The sequence below is a fragment of the Pleurodeles waltl genome, chromosome 8 (assembly GCF_031143425.1).
Source record: "Pleurodeles waltl isolate 20211129_DDA chromosome 8, aPleWal1.hap1.20221129, whole genome shotgun sequence".
Classification (NCBI taxonomy): Eukaryota; Metazoa; Chordata; class Amphibia; order Caudata; family Salamandridae; genus Pleurodeles; species Pleurodeles waltl.
The window spans coordinates 122,538,596-122,562,176 of NC_090447.1; the positions used below are offsets into that span (position 1 = coordinate 122,538,596).

Consider the following 23,581-nt stretch of genomic DNA (forward strand, 5'->3'; position numbering starts at 1 on the left):
AATTCGGCGCAAACGGAGTATAAATATGCCCCAAAGTACCTTTATTTTTAGTACTTCTGTGTATTGTGTGTTCTTATAAAATTGTGCATATGACACCAGTGGTATAGTAGGAGCTTTACATGTCTCCTAGTTCAGCCTAAGCTGCTTTGCCATAGCTACCTTCTATCAGCCTAAGCTGCTAGAAACACCTCTTCTACACTAATAAGGGATAACTGGACCTGGCACAAGGTGTAAGTACCTCTGGTACCCACTACAAGCCAGGCCAGCCTCCTACATTGGTTGTGCAGCGGTGGGATAAGTACTTGTAACTACTTACCACTTTGTCATTGTGTACTTTTCATAAGAGAATAATATACAAAACAAGTTCAGTGTATGTACACCTAACCAAAATGTTTTGCTTTTCTCCTCTTAAACTTTCTACTAAGTGCTGAAAAGTACTTTAAAACTTCTAAAAGTTTCCAAAAAGTTAGAAAAAGTTTTTTTCTCTGTTCTTTAAAAAGTTCTGAAACTTTTTCTTTCTTCTCACTGTCTCTAAACCATCCTTTATCATGTCTGATGTAGAGTCTGCTCTTAAAATGGTCAATACTACCTATGACAATTTAAATTACAAGAGCCTATGGAGTCTCTGCTTAGATAGAGGTTTAGTCATAGGAAAGAACCCCACAAAAGAGTTTCTATATAACTTGCTTATTGTGAATGATGAGTCCCAAGCAGGCACTTCAAATGAGAAGTTAACAGATGGCTCCCATTCTGACTCAGGGGATCACCTTGAGGGAGGTGGGGAGGGTTCTGTTCCAAATCTGCCCCTTAGCACACCACCTAGTAATGCTGGTAGTAATAGAGACTCCCATCATAGTAGGTTTTTTTTTATTCCTGGAGGCCAGGTTGTTAGAGTCCAGTCAGTTGGGGACATATCTACCTCTGTTGTTTCCAATTTATCTTCTGTGTCCAAGCATTCCCAACCCACCCACCCTGAAGACAACATGTTAGAAAGGGAACTCAAAAAGTTGAGAGCGGAAGAGACCAGACTGAAGCTTAAACAGCAACAGTTGGCTCTATATAGGGAATCCCTAGACCTGGAGAAGGAGAGACAGAGATTGGGGTTAGGACCCCATGGTGGCAGCAATAGCAGTATTCCAGATAGTAATCCTGTTAGAGAGCGTGATTCCAGGAATCTGCACAAGATAGTTCCCCCTTACAAGGAGCGGGATGACATCAACAAGTGGTTTGCTGCACTTGAGAGGGCCTGTATGGTACAGGGGGTCCCTCAAAGGCAGTGGGCTGCTATATTGTGGCTATCTTTCAATGGAAAGGGTAGGGATAGGCTCCTTACTGTTAGAGAAAGTGCTGCTAACAATTTTGCAGTTTTGAAGGATGCACTCTTGGATGGATTTGGCTTAACCACTGAACAATACAGGATTAAGTTCAAAGACACCAGAAAAGAGTCCTCACAAGACTGGATAGACATTGTTGACTGTTCAGTGAAGGCCTTGGAGGGGTGGTTACATGGCAGTAAAGTTTCTGACTGTGAAAGCCTGTATAATCTTATTCTGAGAGAGCATATTCTTAATAACTGTGTGTCTGACTTGTTACACCAATATCTAGTGGACTCAGATCTGACCTCTCCCCAAGAATTGGGAAAGAAGGCAGACAAATGGGTCAGAACAAGAGTGAACAGAAAAGTTCATACGGGGGTGACAAGGGTGGCAAGAAGAAGGATGGTAAGTCTTCTGACAAGGGTGGGGACAAAAGTAAAACAGAGTCTTCATCAGGCCCACAAAAATCCTCTGGTGGGGGTGGTGGGTCCAAATCCTCTTCCAATAATCAAGTTAAAAAGCCCTAGTGTTATTTGTGTAAAGTCAAAGGCCATTGGACAACTGATGCCAGCTGTCCAAAAAAAAAAAAAAAACACCCACTACCACAACCCCTACTGCAAATTCTAGTGCCCCTAGTAATAGCAGTGGTGGTGGGAGCAAACCTACTAATAGCCAATCCAAGGGAGTAGCTGGGCTCACTTTTGGTAATTTAGTTGGGGTTGGACTTGTTAGGGAGACCACAGAGGCTGTGTTAGTCTCTGAAGGTGCCATTGATTTGGCCACCTTAGTTGCTTGTCCCCTAAATATGGATAAGTACAAGCAACTTCCCCTAATAAATAGTGTTGAGGTTCAAGCCTACAGGGACACAGGTGCCAGTGTTACCATGGTGATAGAGAAACTGGTACACCCTGAACAACACCTACTTGGTCACCAGTACCAAGTGACAGACGCTCATAGCAACACTCTTAGCCACCCCATGGCTGTTGTGAATCTCAACTGGGGGGGGGGTACTGGTCCAAAGAAAGTTGTGGTTGCCTAAGATTTACCTGTAGACTGTCTACTAGGGAACGATTTAGAGACATCAGCTTGGGCAGAAGTGGAGTTGGAGGCTCATGCAGCAAAGCTGGGCATTCCTGGGCATATTTTTGCTTTGACAAGGGCTCAGGCCAAAAAGCAAAAAGGACAGGGTAACTTGGATCCTGGAACAATGGACCAAGTGTTCCCTAAAGCTAGGGGTAGCTAGGGTAAATCCCTACCTACTATCCCTCCCTCTACAGATGATTCTCCTTTTGAGGAAGAAGAATTTCCTCCCTGTGCAGAACCTTCACCAGATGAGCTGGCAGCAGACACTGCTGAGCTTTTGGGTGGAGGGGGGCCTGCCAGGGAAGAGCTGAGTGTAGCACAGCAGTCCTGTCCCACATTAGAGGGTCTCAGACAGCAAGCTGTCAAGCAGCAAAATAGGGATGTCAGTGACTCACATAGAGTTTACTGGGAGGACAACCTCTTGTACACAGAGGCAAGGGACCCAAAACCTGGAGCAGCCAGGAGATTGGTCATTCCCCTGCAGTACTGAGAGTTACTCCTAACTCTGGCACATGACATTCCTTTGGCTGGGCATTTGGGCCAGATCAAAACATGGGAAAGGCGTGTCCCCCTGTTTCACTGGCCTAGGATGTCAGAGGACAAAAAAGATTTTTGTAAGTCTTGTGTGACCTGCCAAGCCAGTGGCAAGAATGGTGCCACACCAAAGGCTCCCCTTATTCCACTACCTGTGGTTGGGGTCCCCTTTGAAAGGGTAGGGGTTGACATAGTTGGCCCCCTTGACCCTCCTACTGCTTCAGGCAATAGGTTTATCTTGGTGGTTGTGGACCATGCCACAAGATATCCTGAAGCAATTCCTCTAAGGACCACTACAGCACCTGCAGTGGCAAAAGCCCTCCTGGGAATCTTGGGTTTCCCAAAAGAGGTTGTATCAGACAGGGGCAGCAACTTTATGTCTGCATACTTGAAAGCTATGTGGAAGGAATGTGGTGTAACTTACAAATTCACCACTGCTTATCATCCACAGACTAATGGACTGGTAGAGAGGTTTAATAAAACTCTCAAAGGTATGATAATGGGACTCCCTGAAAAACTCAGGAGGAGATGGGATGTTCTGTTACCTTGCCTCCTTTTTACTTACAGGGAGGTACCCCAGAAAGGAGTGGGCTTCAGCCCCTTTGAACTCCTCTTTGGACACCCTGTAAGAGGTCCACTAACACTTGTGAAGGAGGGTTGGAAACAACCTTTAAAAGCTCCCAAACAGGACATAGTGGACTATGTACTTGGCCTAAGATCCAGAATGGCTGAGTACATGAAAAAGGCCAGTAAAAACCTTCAGGCCAGCCAAGAGCTCCAGAAGCAATGGCATGACCAGAAGGCTGTTCTGATCCAGTACCAACCAGGACAGAAGGTGTGGGTATTGGAGCCTGTGGCCCCAAGAGCACTCCAAGACAAATGGAGTGGACCCCATCTAATTGTTGAGAAAAAGGGTGAGGTTACCTATCTGGTAGACCTGGGCACTGCCAGGAGTCCCCTTAGGGTGATTCATGTCAACTGCCTAAAACCCTACTATGACAGGGCTGATCTCACCCCTCTCATGGCAACAGATGAAGGACAGGAAGAAGAGAGTGACCCTCTCCCTGATCTCTTCTCCTCCACTGAAGAGGATGCTTTAGTGGAGGGAGTAGTTTTGGCAGACAGAAGGACAGCTGCATAAATCTCCTTAGACAATTTTCTGAACTCTTTTCAACTGTGCCAGGCACCACATCTTGGTGTGAACACACAATTGATACTGGAGACAGCTTGCCTGTCAAAAGTAAAATCTATAGGCAACCTGACCATGTCAGGGACTGCATAAAACAAGAGGTTCAGAAAATGCTTGATCTAGGAGTGGTTGAACCTTCTGAAAGCCCATGGGCGAGTCCTGTGGTGCTTGTACCAAACTCTCACTCAAAAGATGGAAAAAGGGAGGTGAGGTTTTGTGTTGCTTACAGAGGTCTCAATCAGGTAACAAAAACTGATGCTCACCCTATACCCAGCGCAGATGAGCTCATAGATACACTGGCATCTGCCAAGTATCTAAGCACCTTTGATTTGACTGCAGGGTATTGCAGATCAAATTGGCTGAGGATGCAAAACCTAAAACTGCATTTTCAACTATAGGAGGGCACTACCAATTTACAGTGATGCCCTTTGGTTTGAAAAATGCACCTGCCACTTTTCAGAGGTTGGTGAACACAGTCCTGCAAGGGTTGGAGGCTTTTAGTGCAGCATATCTTGATGATATAGCTGTCTTTAGCTCCCGCTGGGATGAGCACCTGGTCCACCTTTGGAAAGTTTTGGAGGCCCTGCAAAAGGAAGGCCTCACTATCAAGGCCTCAAAGTGCCAGATAGGTCAGGGAAAGGTGGTTTATCTGGGACACCTGGTAGGTGGAGAACAGATTGCACCACTTCAGGGGAAAATCCAAACAATCATGGATTGGGTTCCCCCTACAACTCAGACCCAGGTGAGAGCCTTCCTAGGCCTCACTGGGTATTACAGGAGATTCATTAAAAACTATGGCTCCATAGCAGCCCCTCTTAATGATCTCACAAATAAAAAGATGCCTAAGAAGGTATTGTGGACAGCTAGTGGTCAGAAAGCTTTTGAGGAGCTCAAACAGGCCATGCGCTCTGCACCTGTCTTAAAAAGCCCATGTTACTCCAAGAAAATCATTGTTCAAACTGATGCATCTGAATTAGGGGTAGGGGCAGTCTTATCACAACTGAATTCTGAGGGCCAGGATCAACCAGTTGCTTTTAGCAGCAGAAGGTTGACCCCTAGAGAAAAGCATTGGTCTGCCATAGAGAGGGAGGCCTTTGCTGTGGTCTGGGCACTGAAAAAGTAGAGGCCATACCTGTTTGGTACTCACTTTATTGTTCAGACAGACCACAAACCTCTACTTTGGCTAAAACAAATGAAAGGTGAAAACCCTAAATTGTTGAGGTGGTCCATATCTCTACAGGGAATGGACTATACAGTGGAACATAGACCTGGGAGTACCCACTCCAATGCAGATGGACTCTCCAGATATTTCCACTTAGACAATGAAGACTCATCAGGTCATGGCTAGTCTTATTGTCCTTCTTTTGGGGGGTGGGGAGGTTGTGTAGGAAAGTACCATCTTGCCTGGCATGTTACCCCCATATTTCACTGTATATATGTTGTTTTAGTCTATGTGTCACTGGGACCCTTCCAGGCAGGGCGCCAGTGCTCATAAGTATGTGCCCTGTATGTGTTCCTTGTGTGATGCCTAACTGTCTCACTGAGGCTCTGCTAACCAGAACCTCAGTGGTTATGCTCTCTGCTTTCCAAATTTGTCACTAACAGGCTAGTGACTAAATTTACCAATTCACATTGGCATACCAGTACACCCATATAATTCCCTAGTATATGGTACTGAGGTACCCAGGGTATTTGGGTTCCAGGAGATCCCTATGGGCTGCAGCATTTCTTTTGCCACCCATAGGGAGCTCTGACAATTCTTACACAGGCCTGCCAGTACAGCCTGAGTGAAATAACGTCCACGTTATTTCACAGCCATTTACCACTGCACTTAAGTAACTTATAAGTCACCTATATGTCTAACCTTCACCTGGTGAAGGTTGGGTGCAAAGTTACTTAGTGTGTTCAGGTCAAATTCCCCAGACTTTGTGAGTGCGGGGACACCATTACACGCATGCACTGTACATAGGTCACTACCATCTTGGAAACAGAGGTGTTTGTGGCACACTGGACTGCTCTGAGTGGCCAATGCAAAGCAGGTGACGTCAGAGGCTCCTTCTGATAGGCTCTTACCTCTCTTGGTAGTCAATCCTCCTTCCTAGGTAGCCAAACCTCCTTTTCTGGCTATTTAGGGTCTCTGCTTTGGGTATCTCACCAGATAACGAATGCAAGAGCTCACCAGAGTTCCTCTGCATCTCCCTCTTCCCCTTCTGCCAAAGGATCGACCACTGACTGCTCAGAACGCCTGCAAAACTGCTACAAAGTAGCAAGACGACTACTAGCAACCTTGTATCGCTTCATCCTGCTGGCTTTCTCGACTGTTTCCAGGTGGTGCATGCTCTGGGAGTAGCCTGCCTCCTCTCTGCACCAGGAGCGCTGAAGAAATCTCCCGTGGGTCGACAGAATCTTCCCCCTGCAACCGCAGGCAACAAAAGATTGCATCACCGGTCCTCTGGGTCCCCTCTCAGCATGACGAGCGTGGTCCCTGGAACTCAGCAACTCTGTCCAAGTGACTCCCACAGTCCAGTGACTCTTCAGTCCAAGTTTGGTGGAGGTAAGTCCTTGCCTCCCCACGCTAGACTGCATTGCTGGGTACCGCATGATTTGCAGCTGCTCCGGCTCCTGTGCACTCTTCCAGGATTTCCTTCGTGCACAGCCAAGCCTGGGTCCACAACACTCTAACCTACAGTGCACAACCTTCTGAGTTGTCCGCCGGGGTCGTGGGACTCCCTTTTGTGACTTCAGGTGGACTCTGGTTCACTTTTCTTCCAAGTGCCTGTTCAGGTACTTCTGCGGGTGCAGCCTGCTTCTGTGAGGGCTCCCTACGTTGCTGGGCACCCCCTCTGTCTCCTCATCCAAGTGGCGACATCATGGTCCCTCCTGGGCCACAGCAGCACCCAAAAACCCTAACCGCGACCCTTGCAGCTAGCAAGGCTTGTTTGCGGTCTTTCTGCGTAGGAACACCTCTGCAAGCTTCTTCACGACGTGGGACACCCATCCTCCAAAGGGGAAGTTCCTAGGCTCCTGCCCACTCTCGACACTGTTGCGACTATTGGACTTGGTCCCCTTGTCTTACAGGTACTCAGGTCCGGAAATCCACTGTTGTTGCATTGCTGGTGTTTGTTCTTCCTGCAGAATCCCCCTGTCATGACTTCTGTGCTCTCTGGGGGTAGTAGGTGCACTTTACACCTACCTTTCAGGGTCTTGGGGTGGGCTATTTTTCTAACCCTCACTGTTTTCTTACAGTCCCAGCAACCCTCTACAAGCTCACATAGGTTTGGGGTCCATTCGTGGTTCGCATTCCACTTTTGGAGTATATGGTTTGTGTTGCCCCTATACCTATGTGCTCCTATTGCAATCTACTGTAATTTTACATTGCTTGCCTTATTTCCTTTTGCTATTATCTGCATAATTGTGGTTTGTGTACATATATCGTGTGTATATATATTATCCTCATACTGACGGTACTCACTGAGATACTTTTGGCATATTGTCATAAAAATAAAGGCCCATATTTATACTTTTTTATATTTTTTCGTAAAAATAAAGTACCTCTGTGTATTGTGTTTTCTTATGATATTGTGCATATGACACCAGTGGTATAGTAGGAGCTTTACATGTCTCCTAGTTCAGCCTAAGCTGCTTTGCCATAGCTACCTTCTATCAGCCTAAGCTGCTAGAAACACCTCTTCTACACTATAAGGGATAACTGGACCTGGCACAAGGTGTAAGTACCTCTGGTACCCACTACAAGCCAGGCCAGACTCCTACACCATATCAATGAATGCAGGAGTGTATTAAAAGCATGTTTTTTTAGAAGCAGATCAGCATTTTATTTTTGTGTGCAGGCGTGTACAGAACTTATAGATCAGCTCATTAAATATATTAAAATATATCCCTGGGGAGATGATTGTGGTAATGTAAAATACAGTTAAGTCTAATAGCCATATGAGCACCCTTCTCTGTCACATCCAATCCTCCCCCAGGGTGCCTGGCAGCCACCAGCATCCCTCTTCCTTCCTCACACCAAGCGCCTCTCCAGTGAAGTGATCCGTTGCACCATAGAGAGGTCATCTATATATGTCCCCCAGATAAATGCGAAGAAGAGGGATCAAAAGTGAAGAAAAATGTTGTCTTCAGCAAGACAAATTTAAGCTACATCACTTAGCATTGTAGGCATAAGAGTAGCAGTCCCAGACTACCTGCTCTGAGATAATTCTCAAATAAAGTACAAAGAGCAGCTTTGATGGCTTGCCATTCACACAAGGAGAAACTTAACCAATTAAAGCCTCCTGGCCAGTCACATTCCTTGATGCTTATCAAGGATAACATCATTAAAACACATTGCAAACACTGACCGAGGTCATGGTCTCTTCTCACAGTCCAGAAAGTGGAATAATATTATCGAAAACTTATTTGTGATTCCTAGTAAGCCTCAGAGAAATGTAAATGATGCTGGCGTAATTCACATAAGTTTTAAAATTTCGTATGACGCTTGTTGCATTAAATTCCCCAAATTAGACCATTATGCCATTTTTCATAATGAGAGGTTGTTTGCAGCAAACTTTTGCAGCAAACGCTCCAGATTTACATGACCGGTCAGAACTCAAGAGGCTGCTGCTCTCACCACTTGTGTTTTTCGCACTTTTTTATTACTGTGAAATGTGTTGTTGCATCAATTTTGATGCGAAGATAGATTGTGTGCTAAAATATAGCACTAAATGATGGTTTTGCATTTTGCCTAATTATGCATAATTTTGAGCAAATTTCCTGGAACTTCGAGTAATTATCTGAAAGCAAATTACGTGACTTTCACACATCCCTAATTCCTACCTGTATCAAGATATCAGAACAAAGTATCATTTTGGGAGCATGAACAGATAAAACTGGAGAGCCACCTTTCTAGCGATACGAGTGAGTCTACTGCACTGATAGCAGACCTGTCAGTCATAAATGGCCATAATATCCCTCTGGAAAGAAATTGTTCAGAATTTCTTCAAAGCTGCTGTAGTGACTCCCCTCCTTAAAAAACAGAATTGAAGAACTACCTCACTCCCCACCATCTCCATTTCTGTCCAAAATCTTAGGCGGCCATTTAGCCCAAGAACTTTATGGGCAACTATAGGAGACCAATTATCTTGACCCCACCCCTCTTCAAGCTATCTTTAGTTCAGCACAGAGTCTGTCATACTCACAGTGCTAGACAACTTGCGTATATAGAAGGGGCACAGGACATTCATCCACTCCAGTCGTATTAGACTTATCTTCAGCCTTTGGCACGATCACCCACAGTATTTTGACCGTGTAGTAAGTGTAAAACTGCAGGGACCCGCTCTAAACTGGGTAAAGTAATTTCTAGAAAAAGGCATGCAAGTAGTTCATCTGGCTCACTTTAAGGCGCTAGCGGTCCAAACAAAATGTGGAGTATTGCAGGGATCCTCACTGCCCCCCACTTGTTCAATATTTACATCAGGCCTCTTATTGAAGAGTTGTGAAACAAAGATTGTAAGCGCTACAACTATGCTGATGATTCAACTCACGACTCATCCTTTGTCTGGGAGGCATCACTACTTACTAGCAGAATTTTCAAAACAATTATGGGTTTTATCTGGGAGTAGGTGGGCAACCATTATTTTTAATAAAATGTGGATAAATCTGAAATTGTGATACTACACAACAACTTGACCCTATGGAACTAGCTGTTTGGCGTAGAGATGGATCCGCTCCTGTCCCCAAGCCACAAGCTAAAACTTTAGGGGTTATGACTGATGGTTAGCTCTCTGTAAAACCCTAAGTTGGAAACGTAATCTCCAACTGCATCCTCATGCTAAAAAAAGAATAAAAATATCGCCTAATTTCTTACACAGGATGCATTATGGCTTTAGTCTCCTCTGGACTAGAAGATGCTAACTCGATTTACCTGGCTTGACTTACGGATGAGCAGAAAGAAAGTAGGATCCCCTGTGCAAAGACACACCGGAAGGAAATTATTCTTGCTCTGTGTGGGACAGGGTCTGATTCAAGTTTGTGAATGACTACAAAACTTGTTTGTGGTCGTTCCCAAACTTCCAAAGTAAACTACACTTTGGAACACCCACTGCCGACTCCTCGAGTGAGATTTACAACTGCAAAGATCTCCTCACTCGTGGTAGAGATCTCCACACTCATAAATGGGTTTATGCCTACCAGGAATCCCTTTATGAATTCGAGGCAAATGTAATAAAAAAAAATAAAACAAAATCAATCACTGTAGGTCGTAAATATATTTACCTTTGTGGAAATGGTTTGTCGCTTTACTCCTTTAACTCTTGCAGGGACATGGGTATGACACATTCTATTGGTATCACACAAAAGAACATGAAGTTGAGGACCAGCCATTTCTCCATTTTAAAAGCGAATTAGTTTGTGAAAATTATGCTACCTTACCATTGTAATATCTTGTACTTAGAATAAGTTGTGTATATTCAATGAGTGGTTGCATATGGCTGCATGTCATCATTTTGCACCAAACATGACATTCTTCCTTTCTTAAATTGGGAATACAATGGGGCAAATTTATGTAAAATGGCACTGCACACAGTGCAGCGTCACTTTTCTTGCGCCCACGCCCCAATGCCACCATGTGTGTGCTGTATTTAAAATATGACGCACCATGGCAGTAGTTAGGGGATTAGCGTCAGAATTGTTTACGCTGGTCCGGAGCTTCGCAGGATTAGGATCAAAAATCCTGACGCTAATCCTGCAAAGCACCCAGAGGCCCATTAAGTCTCCTTTTAACGCCTGCTCTTAGCAGGAGGTTAAAAGTGCTGAAACAAATGGGGCAAGGAAATGTCTTAGATTTCCTTGCGCCATTTTTTTGGCCCCCTAAAGGGGGAATGCCCCCCTTTCCATACATTATGCCATACATTATGTCTGGTGCAGGCATAATGTAGCGCAAAGGGTTATAAAGTGTCACAATACATGCATTGCGCCACTTTGTTAATATGGTGCAGTGTTTTTGGCCTTCTAAGGCCACATTAGCATAAAAGATTATGCTAATATGCCGTTAGAATGGTGCTAGGGGGTCTTAAATATGCCTCTTTGTGTTTGTGCAGTGAAACAAAAGCCTGTGTTTTGGGAAAGCTTATGGAAGTAAGTACAGGTTGAAGCTCATGTTAGGAAAAAAGATTGTTCCTCCTTTTTCAAGTCTAATTAGCAAATTTATAGTGGAGTAGCCACCTCAGCTCATGGTCGGAAATGATACCAAGAGGCTCCAATGCAGTTCCCACAACAGATTTGGCTACAGCATCTATAGAGACTGGACTACTGACCGGACACCTATTTTGCCATAATCGAGTGAAGCAATCGAAGGGAAGCGTGTTTCTACGGCCAGCAAGAGGAGGGACAGGCCCAGGAGACCCCTTTAAATTTGAACTCTTGCGCTCCCGCTTCGCGGGAAGCGTGTTTCTACGGCCAGCAGAAGGAGGAGGGACAGGCCCAGGAGGGCCCTTTAAATTTGAACTCTCGTGCTCCCGCTTCACAGGAAGCGCGTTTCTATGGCCAGCAGAAGGAGGAGGGGCAGGCCCAGGAGGCCCCTTTAAATTTGAACTCTCGTGCTCCAGCTTCGCGGGAAGCGCGTTACTACGGCCAGCAGGAGGACGGGCAGGCCCAGGAGGCCCCTTTAAATTTGAACGCTCGTGCTCCAGCTCGCGGGCAGCGCCCGGGCAAAGCCCGGGCCAAGGGCAGGCCTGTCCTTCGCCCGTCATTGCCAGGAAGAGGCAGGGCAGGGCAGGGCATGAGGAATTTTTATTGAGGATGGGGAAAAGGAAAGCTAGCAGCAATTCCATTGGGCAGGGAGGGGCAAAGAAAATACCTCGACATGCTGCTGAAAGCTGTACATTGACCGAAATCCTCGATCTAATTGAGGAAGTAGAGAGCTTGTTAGCCACTAAATCTTCCAAGTCTTCCAAGAAAGGGATCAATGTTGTAACTAAAGGTATAAAATCCTTTTTCACCCCGGAGAATAGGGAGCTGTTGCCTATGCTGCCACAGGGGTCTCAGTTAGAGCCTGCTATATTAGAAACTTCGTCTAACTTAATAGAGCCCCAAATTGAGCGTGTTTAATCAGCAGGGTAGTGCATCACCTCTTCTAAATTGTTCTAAGCGCTATTTACCCCTTGTCTCCCTGGCAACCTCCAGTATAGAGAGGAGCGTACCAAGGGAAGCTGAGGAGCCACCAGCACACTTAGTCACCCAGGGGGAACGTCCTGTTGAGGTCCAGCTAGTACAAATAAGAGCCGAAATAGTGAGCCTAAGAGAGTATCTTACATCCTTCAGTCATATGATACACGAGAAGTTGGACGGCGTAACTGCCGTAATTGGGGACATAAGGAAATCCTCTTTTAAACCTGAGCCTAAATCTCTACCCATGCAAATCCAACACACTGAAACATCTACGGCAGGCATATATAGGGGAAAGAGGGCTGGAGTGGTATCACAGAACTGCCAATGGGAAGAACGTGTATCCCTTGAAGTGGTCGATTTAAATAAATGTGACACTAATCTGACAAGATGGGCAAACCATGAGGTTTACAAAAATAAGCTTTTAGATAACAGCAACAAAGACCCCCCCACAGAGTATTCTATTAAGTCAGATTAAGCATAGTCAGCATGATGTATATATGATGATCATTCCTAAGTTAAATCATGGATCAAAGGAACAAGGGGATTCACTTAAAAATAAAGTAATTCACTGGATAAGAGGTGTAAAGAAATGTAGGTCTGTCATAAGGGATGACATAGTAACTGTCCAGCGATATTCAAGTGATAATTTAGAAATAGACCTTATAGGGCTGAAATTGAACAGCCAGAGCTTAGTCAAGGGTCTTTTAGCGCTTGATCAAAGATCGAGACCTGGTACTTCATCCCAAGTAATCATCAACCAATCGATTCCCAAACCAATGGATGACCTGTTTTTCAGAGGGAGCTCTAACAATCTAATGCCTCCCAGTATATGTAGTTCAAGACGGGGATGTAGGAGTAGCCCCACCTCAATCATGGATTGATGCAAAGCCCCCACAGTGAAGGTAGAGAGGGGTGTAACACCCAGTAAAAAGGTTTTGGACCACTGTGCCTTAAGTAACCTGCCACTGGGTAGCGCTGAAGCAGAAGCAGGAATATACTGTAATGGTGAAGCAGAAGGGAGGGATTGCGGAGTTATACCGTCTTTAAACAAGATTAAAGAGAGGTTACGAAATACTGGGGATGGAAATAACTCATTAATTAAACTTTTGTCTTGGAATGTGGCAGGCCTGCTACCAAAAACAACTAACCCAGAGTGGTGCAGTTTTATAGATCGACATCATATTATTCTATTGCAGAAGACATGGGCCACTTCTGTGATCTATAGAGCAGGTTACTGGACCTTCCAGAAGGCTGCGCTCCCATCACCATCTGGTAGGGCATCAGGGGGTTTGATAACTTGGCTAAAGCACGATCTGTTTCCAAAGGAGCTATTTACCCCCACCAGGGACATATTAGCTGTGGAAGTTGAGCATAGTAGTCCAAGGGGGCCGGTTCGCATAGTATTTGTAAATATATACATTAGACCTGGCCCACAAAAGATCCAGACTGCTCTGCTAAATTTGCTTACAGATCTTTTGAACCTCTTACCAGGGTGACAGGGCTTAATTATTTCAGGAGACTATAATATGCAGCTGAGCTGTAAGGATGACTTCCAGCAAAAAGGAATCCAGCTCGCAGACCCATGGGATAGATCAGGATCGGCCCAGGTTGCAACAAAGAAAACAGGGGGAGCATTAGATTTATTAGAGGACTTAATAAAAGTAAAGGGGTTAAGAATAGTAAATGGGAATACGAAGTCAGATACCCTGGCATTGCCTACATATAGAAAAGGTTCATATTCGAGCCGCCTAGATGATGTCCTAGTAGATGATACACTCTGGAATTCTCTTATCGATATGGTTGTTTCTCCACAAGACGATAGAGATCATCCAGCTCTTTGTATATCCTTTTTAACCTCCATATTTAATTGTAATACACTGACCAAGTGGGTGAAGGGTAATGTCTTAACCGTGCCAATTAATTATAAAAATGTGAGATGGGAATTGGTGGAAGAAGATGTAAACTTCCAGACATCAATATATAAAGTAGTTATATCGACGCTTCTTCCTTTGAAGCATATTGACTCTGTACTGGTTGACCTGATTAATTTGCATAGTATTTTGGTCAATCGGTTAAAACCATACTTCCAGGTAGCAAGGAGGCGGGTAGAAGCTGGGGATAGATCATTGAGATGGTTCTCCAGTTCCTGCCGACAGGCCAAAACACAGTTATTGGGAGCACTGAAGGCAGGGAATTGTCGAGAGATAAAAGAAACTAGGGTTGCATACAAAACAGTATTGAAAAATGCTACTAAAGAGTGGGAAACTAAATATTGGAATGGTTTGGTAGATGCTGTCCATGAGAAGGACTCCAAATTGTTTTGGAAATTAGAGGCAGGAAAAGGTCATTCACAAAATGTGGAGAACTACCCAGCAATCCAGCCAGAAATCTGGGTGCTACATTTTGGAAATGTATATAGAGTGGCTCAAACTAGCAGCACTACTGTTCCCCTACCAAAATCCAAGAGGCCCTTTACTTCTTATGTACCAACTACTGGGTCAGTTATATCATCTAAATTTGATCTGGATATTTTTTCTCTAAAAGAAACAACTTTGGCTTTCCAAGCGTTACACAAAGGAAAGGCCTCTGGGCTAGATGGTATCCCAGGCGACCTGTATTTGTCTCGACCCAGAACTTGGTCCTAATATCTAAATGCACTTAGTAACGAGATACTGAGGGGCGGTGGACTTCCCCCCACATGGCAAGGAGCAATCATATTCCCTGTTTTTAAAAAGGGGTCAAGGGAATTACCAACTAACTACAGACCAATAGGTCTAATTGATGTTAGCCCAAAAATATTTTGTAAGCAGGTTCTGACTAGACTGCAGACATGGATAGAGGATTCTCATATCCTTTCAAATTTTCAGGCAGGATTTAGGAAAGGAGTGAGTACAATAGACCAGGAGTTTAGGTTCAATCTCCTTTGCTGGAAATACTTGATACTTAATAAGAGCCACTTGTATGTGGCTTTTATCGATCTACAAGCTGCTTTCGACATGGTCCCACGGGACTTATTGTGGAATGTCTTGGAGACCTATCAACTTGATAAAGAACTGTTGAGATTGATCAAGTATCTCCACGAGGGTACTTATGCCCAGGCACGCTGGTCTCAAGGCGGAGATCTGACAGTGGCCATACCCGATGATAGGGGGGTTAGACAGGGGTGTGTTTTGGCTCCCACTCGGTTTAACCTCTTTATCAACGGTGTGGTAGATCAGCTGATGTACTGTAATCATGACGCCCCGAAGCTAGCAGGAGTCCCTGTCCCCATTTTAATGTTTGCGGACGATACCCTATTGATCTCAAGAACCCCAATGGGTTTTAAAAATGAACTTGATGCTTTCACTAACTTTTGTATCAAGAGGGGCCTTGAAATAAATCCAACTAAGACAAAGTTTATGGTTTTTAATCTGCACAAGTCATTTAGGGGGAAAATGTCCATAGCAGGACAACTGGTAGAGAGAGTTAGTCAATTTGACTATTTGGGGATCAGACTAGCAGACGATCAACAGTGGTCGGCACAGATTGGGATGAGCTTGTCTGTCCTCCGGCAGAGGTCAGCAGTGATAGGGAGGAAAATTGCTAACATCACAGAAGGGGATATTTCACCTGCTATTACAGTATACAAAGCAGCTACAGTGGCTGCTTCCATTTATGGTGCTGAGTTATGGGGTTACTGCAATTCTAGAAGTTTGACGACGGTAGAAAACCATTTAGTTCGCAACTTTTTACGGCTGCCGATGAGTACCCCTCTTATACCCCTTAGATTTGATCTAGCCCTAAACGAGATCCATAATGAAATTGCCTTAAGACCTCTTAATCACTGGGTTCGTCTTTGGACTTCTGAACATCTGTCCATCTATCAAACAGCAACAGCTGAGCTTTTAGCGGATGGTGGTGCATTAAAAATTCCTTGGTTTAAATATATTAGAGACATGAGTAAATTCCTCAAAACGGAGGAGGTGTGGAGAGATCCTTGTAATTTGACCAAGGAAGCAAAAATACGCATAAGGAGGTGCTACTGGGAGACTATCTTGATGCAAATTTGGTCCTAAAAAACTCAAGGCAGCAGGACACTACAGTTTTTAGATCATAAATGTAGTCCCAAGTTTGAGGCCTATATGGATAACATAAATCCCCCCTATATTAAAGCCCTTTTTATCAAATTTAGGTTAGGGATTCTGCCACTCAAGACATTTACTGCGAGGTGGAGCAAGGAAGATCACAATTCGAGCTTTTGTCACTTTTGCCATGAGCAACCAGAGTCACTTGCACACTTTATGTTCTTTTGCCCCAGAAATCTGGCTTCTAGGAAGAAGTGGATTATTCCTTTATGTAGATCAATGGGGATAAGGGAATGCAATACATCTTTACGCATTTTGGTAAGTGATACAAGTGACAAGGTAGTTTTTGCAGTCGTAAGGTATCTTCAAAATGCATGGGCTATAAGAACTAGAGAATTGTCATAATTGTGTGTCTTAACAATTTATCTTAGACAAAAATATTCTAGGCAGAAGAAGATTACTAAGTGGAACTAAGAAGCAAAGGTTTATAGGATTCTAAAACTTGATGTCTGCCCTGTACTGTTTTTATATCTGTGTGTTTTAACAATTAATTTCAGATGAATTTTTAGGGTTTCTTAATATATTACGTGGTGTTTTGTTCTTATTTTTTAACTGCTTTTACTGTATGACTATGGTATGGTGTTTATTGAATACTTTTATGGCTTCTAGCCGAAATAAAGTTATTTATTGAGTGAAGCAATCATGGGGCCATGTGATGCTCTGATTCTATTGCTTGCAGGAAAAGGGAAGTCTGAAAGATTGAGTTGATCAGGAACCGAGGTGGCTGCTTCCATAAATTCTTAATGGCAGAGCACACCACTCTCTTTTGGGGTGACAACGGCATTCCGGCATCCGAGGAACTCCAGTGTGAGATTTGTTCTTTTTGATGGGTGGGATGGGTACTCACCCTCATGATGCAGTGTATCAAGCATGGAACAGGACACACATGACAGCATTTCCCTTTGCAGGCCAGTTTGGCTGCAGTGTGAGCTCAGAGGCAGTGGGTTGTGCTGGATCTCAAGCTGGGTCTTGCTGCTCCAGTTGGGAACTTTCGCCTCGCGAATCCCCACCTTTTATAAATGGTGTCAGACTTCAAAACTACAGAGTATCAAGAATGTGTTTTCATTCGTGGAGATTAGTTAGAGGAATTAAAAACTAAGGCCCCGATTTATACTTTTTGGTGAAAAACTGCACTAATCCAGTTTTGCACCAAGAAGTTTAGCACCGGCTTGCACCATTTCTTTGCACCAGCCGGGCACCATATTTATGGAATGGTGCAAACCGGTGCAAAGGGTAGGCTACCATAAAAAAAAAAAATGACCTTAGTCGGTTGGGGCTGGCGGTATGGAAGAAGGGGGTTTTGCACCAAAAAACGACGTTAGGCAGATTAGAGTAAAAAAAAAAAAAATGACTCTAACCTGCCTGGAGTAATTTTCAGACACAAAACCATCCATACCATATCTTAGAAAAGACAGGAGTCATGCCTACTACCCCAATGGCCAGCACAGGGGACAAGGGTCCCCTGGGCATGGCCATTGCACCCAGTGCCATGTAGGGGGGCCCATTTCAAGGCCCCCAATGGCACTTTAAAAACAAAAATAAAATACTTACCTGTACTTACCTATACTTACTTGGGATGGGATCCCCATCCTCTGCTGTCCCTCTGGTGTGGGTGGAGGTATCCCTGGGGCGGGCACCTGTTGGCTTATTCCATGGTGTCCCACCATGAATATAGGCCCACAGGTCCCCTAACGCCTGCCCTGACCCAGGCGTTAAAAAAATGGTGCAAAGTGAGCTTTGCACCATTTTTTGACCCTTCCTTCCTCCCATGCGTCACACACAGGGGATAAATATGTCGCTAAGGCCAAAGAGTAATTTTTTGCACGAGAATGCCTACTTTGACACAAAGTAGGTTTCCACGTCCGAAAAATGACTAACTCCATAAATCTGGCGCGAGACGGGTCTAGCTCCAACGTATAAATATGGAGTTAGTTTTGCACCGAATTAGCGTAAACAAATGACACAAATTCAGCACAAAACAAGTATAAATATGCCCCTATAGGTGTCCAGGTTGAGAAAAAGGTGGTGGTATTAGATCAGAAACTGCAGAAAAAAAGAGCGGCTGGTGGGCATCCATGATGGACATCTGCGACACCGGGATATATTTAGGCAGTGTACAGTTTCCACGATTGTCAGCCTAGAATGTAAGAGAGAATCACTTGGCGGCTCGAGAGACACAGTTGAGGTTTCTAGGTTTTCTACCAATATTAGAGGCTGAGAACATTAGAGCACTGATGCTTCACATTTTCCAGGCAATGGTGTTTGACTCTGAGAGTTCCCTTACACTGAATATCCCAACAAAGTTCATGGAGCTAAAACTCCTGGAGCGGGAACAATACTGTAGCGGGATCTGTTGAACTGGAGAAACAGAATCAACGAGAGATAGTCACAGGGCTGGCATTCCAAAAAGCAGCTTCACATATAGAGGCCCCAAAAGTTTGGTGAGCTGAATCTCAGCTGGACCTTCCAGCCCGAAAGAGGGGTCTGCAGGACATTAAGAAGGAAGTAATGATGTTGGGTTAAGAAGTATCACTATGACTCCTAAAAAAAAACCTATAATACCTTGGGACAGTAAAACATATCCTCATTGATCCAGAGTCAGCAAGAGAGATTTTCGAGAGCAAGAAAATATAATATAATGGAGGAGATTAAGTTAGGGTTTGTAATCCCTGTTATTTCTTGGCATATGGCTGCCTGCATGATGTTCTAGCCCATTTCCCCTGGGAATGGGTTGTGATGCATAAACACAGTTGACCTACTAATTAATAATTTGTTTTTTGCATTTCCTCCCCCTGTACCGTCCACATGGGTGGGGCAGTTGTAGTGTGAAACTCAGAGAAGCTGGAGAGATATTCAGGCTGCTAATAAGGGTCTGCATTTTCTATGTAGAGCTTAGATAATTTATTTATAATGTATATTGCACGTGGGCAAAAACATGATTAGAAATGGACCATAGACTCCTGGTGACAGTGTTCAGTGTCCTCATCTAACAGTATTCAGTATATTTACTTGCTGTTTATATTAAATAAATTTCACCATTTATTTAACCCACATTAAAATTGATTGTGGGGTGTGGCAGTGTGACCTGTCTTATATTCCCATTTCAAAACGTACGATTCTTTCTGCAGTACATAAAGGCTGCTGTGTGATCTGTGAGCTGTTTACAGTGGTAGAGTAAACACATTGCTTATGGGTACAACAACAAATGTGTATTGTGCAATTTGTAGCAATATTTTTTGAAATGTACTCAGTAAAGGCAATATTTAATAGGTACAATAAAGTGACAAATATTTTAAAAATATTTTTTTTAATACAGCAGCATGAAAATATGTTTCTTGGTTAGCATTGTTTTATTTGGGTTGGGCTATGGTGTCTCAGAACCAACAACAAGTGGGCAGATCAAGGTTTGAACCAAAGTGCCAGAGAAAGTACTTAAGGACTGAAGCACACTTGTTTTAGGATTATGTAACCATTACTATTCCTGAGGGGAATATATACAGTACAGACTGGGCAGGAATGTATTCAGTGTGTGAGAAACCCAAGAACCAGATATCATTATATAAAAGAGAAATGAATGATAGTCATAGATTGGAAAACAGGTAACTGATAAGCCTAGTGGTAGGATTCCTCTATCAATAGATAAATGGCTATTAGAAGCTATTGGGTCAATAGGGGGCTATTAAGTAAAATTAGTCATACCGCCATGATGACAACAACTACGTCATTCAATATAGTACCACCAACATGATGACTACAATGACGTAATTCAGTACTGTACTACTGCCATGGTGAGTAAAGCAATGTCATTCGAAAGAGTACTACCACCACGATGACTACAACGCCGTCATTCAACAGAGTAATACCACCTTGAGTACTACAACCAAAATAGGCACTTACCTTTTTTACATCAGTCAATCAGGGCACTCCCCCAAATGATGACTAAAATTAAAATAGGCACTCACCTGTTTCACATCAAAGTTCAAATAGGGCATCTTAAAACACATTCTTTCAATTGGTTAGTTTTTAAAATGTTCTAAGTATATACTGGTGTAAATTTAGGCGTGTATAGGTACTACATATTGTGTGGTCTCCGGAGTGTGTTCATATTGTTCCTGTATAATTGTTATTGATAATTAACATTAAAGCGATGAGCCGTAGATGTGCTGATCCACCAAGCCAGATTGCCGAATGTTGAATTTTAGTCCCGCTTGTGAGGACAGAAAACAATGATTGACTACAACACCAATATTTCTATGTACTGTAGGCACACAAAGCTAGCAAGGACATTCAACCACCATATTTATCCAATTTCTATTTAGCTAAACATTCTAAAAACAGATAGGTTCTCCACTGAGTTCTTCTTACTAATGCAACAAGTTACTCTGTAGTGTTTGGTGTAGGACAGAAGCCGACTGTCGCAGGAGCTGCCAGGATTCCAGGACCTGAGAATCTTCCCAGTACTGCTTTTAAACTATTTGACCAAGCCTAAACTGAATGAATGCAGTATGACTCTGTCCATCACTTTACACAGTTCACATTTACTAATATGCCTCGTTACTTCCTTCTGTTCACGTTGAGCACTTGGTAAAGTACTCCAGCAGCCACACCTCCATCGATAGAGTTGCATAAATTAAGTTCTATACATATGGTTTGAATCCCAAATTATGTGCATCCAAGTGAACTAATCCACATGCAAATTAATCCAACCATATGTACAGTTTTACATTCCAGATTTTCTGTTTGAATTTTCTGTAGGCCATTTGGTTCATTAAAGTAGAATGTGTTTGGAGCCAATCATCTGAACAAGCATTGTTTAGTGGATATGCAAACACAGGCATATAATGCCCCTTTTCATTATAGTCACTTGATCTACATCCACTGTGGAGATGCTCGCAGAGAGGTTACTGTAAGTGGGACAGCACTGATATCACTCAGCTCTCGTGCGCCCTCTTTTCAAGCATTCGTGGTGGTTCCTGGAATCTCTTCATTGGGTGATCGGTTGGGGGTTGTGGGTAAGCTCTTTAGGTCACTTTCTTCAGAAAGGGAACCATCAAGTTCTGGAAGAAAAAAAACATACTAAACTGATTAATACCAATTTATTGATGGCATTCAAGTGTATACATATTGGGATGGTTGTATACGGTGCAGCAACAAACAACTAAATGGGATGCATGCTCACAAGTATAAAAATCTCCCACGGCCTCAAACCGACAGACAGACAGACAGACAGACAGACAGACAGACAGACACACACACACACACACACACATAACATATATACTGGTCAGCACTGGAACCAACTGACTGGTTGCATGGGAATTAGTCATAGGGCCAGTGATGCTGGGCTGGAGATTAATACACGGATGGGAGTTGCTGGTGTCTGTTTCCAAACTGCCAATGCAGGTCTAGCGCTCTACCCCAGAATGTCGCTCGTGACAGGATGCTTCACTCTCTTTGCTCTCATTCAAGGTATGCCCTGTCCTTGGATCCACAGCAAGCTGCAGCCTGTTATAAAAGAGAACTACCTGTGTAAACAAGGGGTAACTAGAGGCAGCAGCCAGGATAATCAGCAATTGATTGACTGCTCACCCTCACTTCTGCCCAAGTATCTGCTCACCCCCATCATTCAATCGTCTATGTTATGTGGGTTGACTGCATACATTCCTATGCCAAGGCAAACTCAGAAGACTGCAACTCATTGGATGTGTGCTGTGCACTGTAGTAAACATACATATGTTGTTTATTGAGAACTAAACATTTCCCCCCCTTGTTAACGCCTCCTTCTGGCGGAACATTCGTTTCTGATGTAAGGCCCGTCTGACTATGTTAGTAGATTGGGCTTTGCCTCAAAACCTTTGGGTATTTATGTTGATCCACCACAATAACATACTTTGATGCAAAAATGACACAAGGTAGCGCAAAGAAGTTCTTTTTGCACTGAGAAAAGGTACTTTTCCATGGTAAAACACCTTTTGTGTTGGATCGAAAATACCCTTGTAGACTTTACGTTGATTTGCGCCAGAGCAAAGCTTTTGGAAATTGGGGCCTCGATATAGCTACGTTTGCAGTCCCTGTCATATATGTGCACTGTGCATGTGGAAGAGCATTGAACATTAGAGGGCACTGAACACTAGAGTACCCTCAATCCACAAAGGTGCAGTGTGCAAGTAAGAACTGTAACTAAGCTGCTCATCTGAACTGGTTCAAGCTATCGGCATAAATATTGAGCCGCAGGCACTAGTCCGGTTGGTGGAAACACTACTTACATGCTCTAGTGTTTCACCAAGTTGTACATGTTAATAAAAGACTTAAAAGCTTCCATCCTCCCCCCCAAGACTTGTACTACATCAATACCAGCATACATACACAAATAAATACCATGAACTATTCAAAACATTTTTTTATCACTCCATTTTCACAACCTGTAGATGTTTTAACTCTTGTGGCCCTCTTTTAGAAATTCAGGGGGTCATTGCGACCCTGGCGGACGGCGGAGAAGCGGCGGTAAGACCGCCAACAGGCTGGCGGTCAAATTTTTTGAGTTATGTAACCGCCATGGCCATCCGCCACTTCTCCGTTCCGCCCGCCTGGGCGGAGATGACCGCTGGGCTGGAGACCTGGGTCTCCAGCCCGGCGGCCATCACTATACCGCTGGCGGTATTTTGACCCGGCTGACCGCCATGGTTTTCATGCGGTTTGGAACCGCCATGAAAACCATGGCAGTGAGCACTATCAGTGCCAGGGAATTCCTTCCCTGGCACTGATAGGGGTCTCCCCCACCCCCACTCCAACTCCTTCCCCTACACCCCCCACCACCCCAGCCACCCGCCAAAGGTGGCAGGACCCCCCTCCCCACCCCGACCCCCAACCGCACATCACTCATTCACACACGACACGCACGCAGGCACCCCCAACACACATACAAGTACACACACCGACATACATGCCAACATCCACACACAGTCAGACACGCACACCCACATTCAAATATACACGCACACAACCATACAGACATACCTACAGACATACATGCACTCGTTCCCAAACACACAACACCCCCGCATGCATACACGCACTCACACACCCCCTCTACATACCCACACGCACACCCCCATGCACGCACACAACACACACCACCACCCCACCCCCCTCCACTAACGGACGATCGACTT

The 23,581-nt window shown here is 44.2% G+C and overlaps 1 protein-coding gene across 1 annotated transcript in view; it reads right to left on the reverse strand.

The window, feature by feature from the left end:
- Positions 1 to 19,295: 19,295 nt before the first annotated feature.
- GDPD4 (glycerophosphodiester phosphodiesterase domain containing 4) overlaps positions 19,296 to 23,581 on the reverse strand; it is a 167,154-nt gene continuing 162,868 nt past the window's right edge. Inside the window, exon 16 of the mRNA XM_069203911.1 lies at positions 19,296 to 21,466. Coding sequence (XP_069060012.1) covers positions 21,363 to 21,466 — 104 coding nt within the window. The 3' untranslated portion in view covers positions 19,296 to 21,362. The remainder of the gene's footprint in view (positions 21,467 to 23,581) is intronic.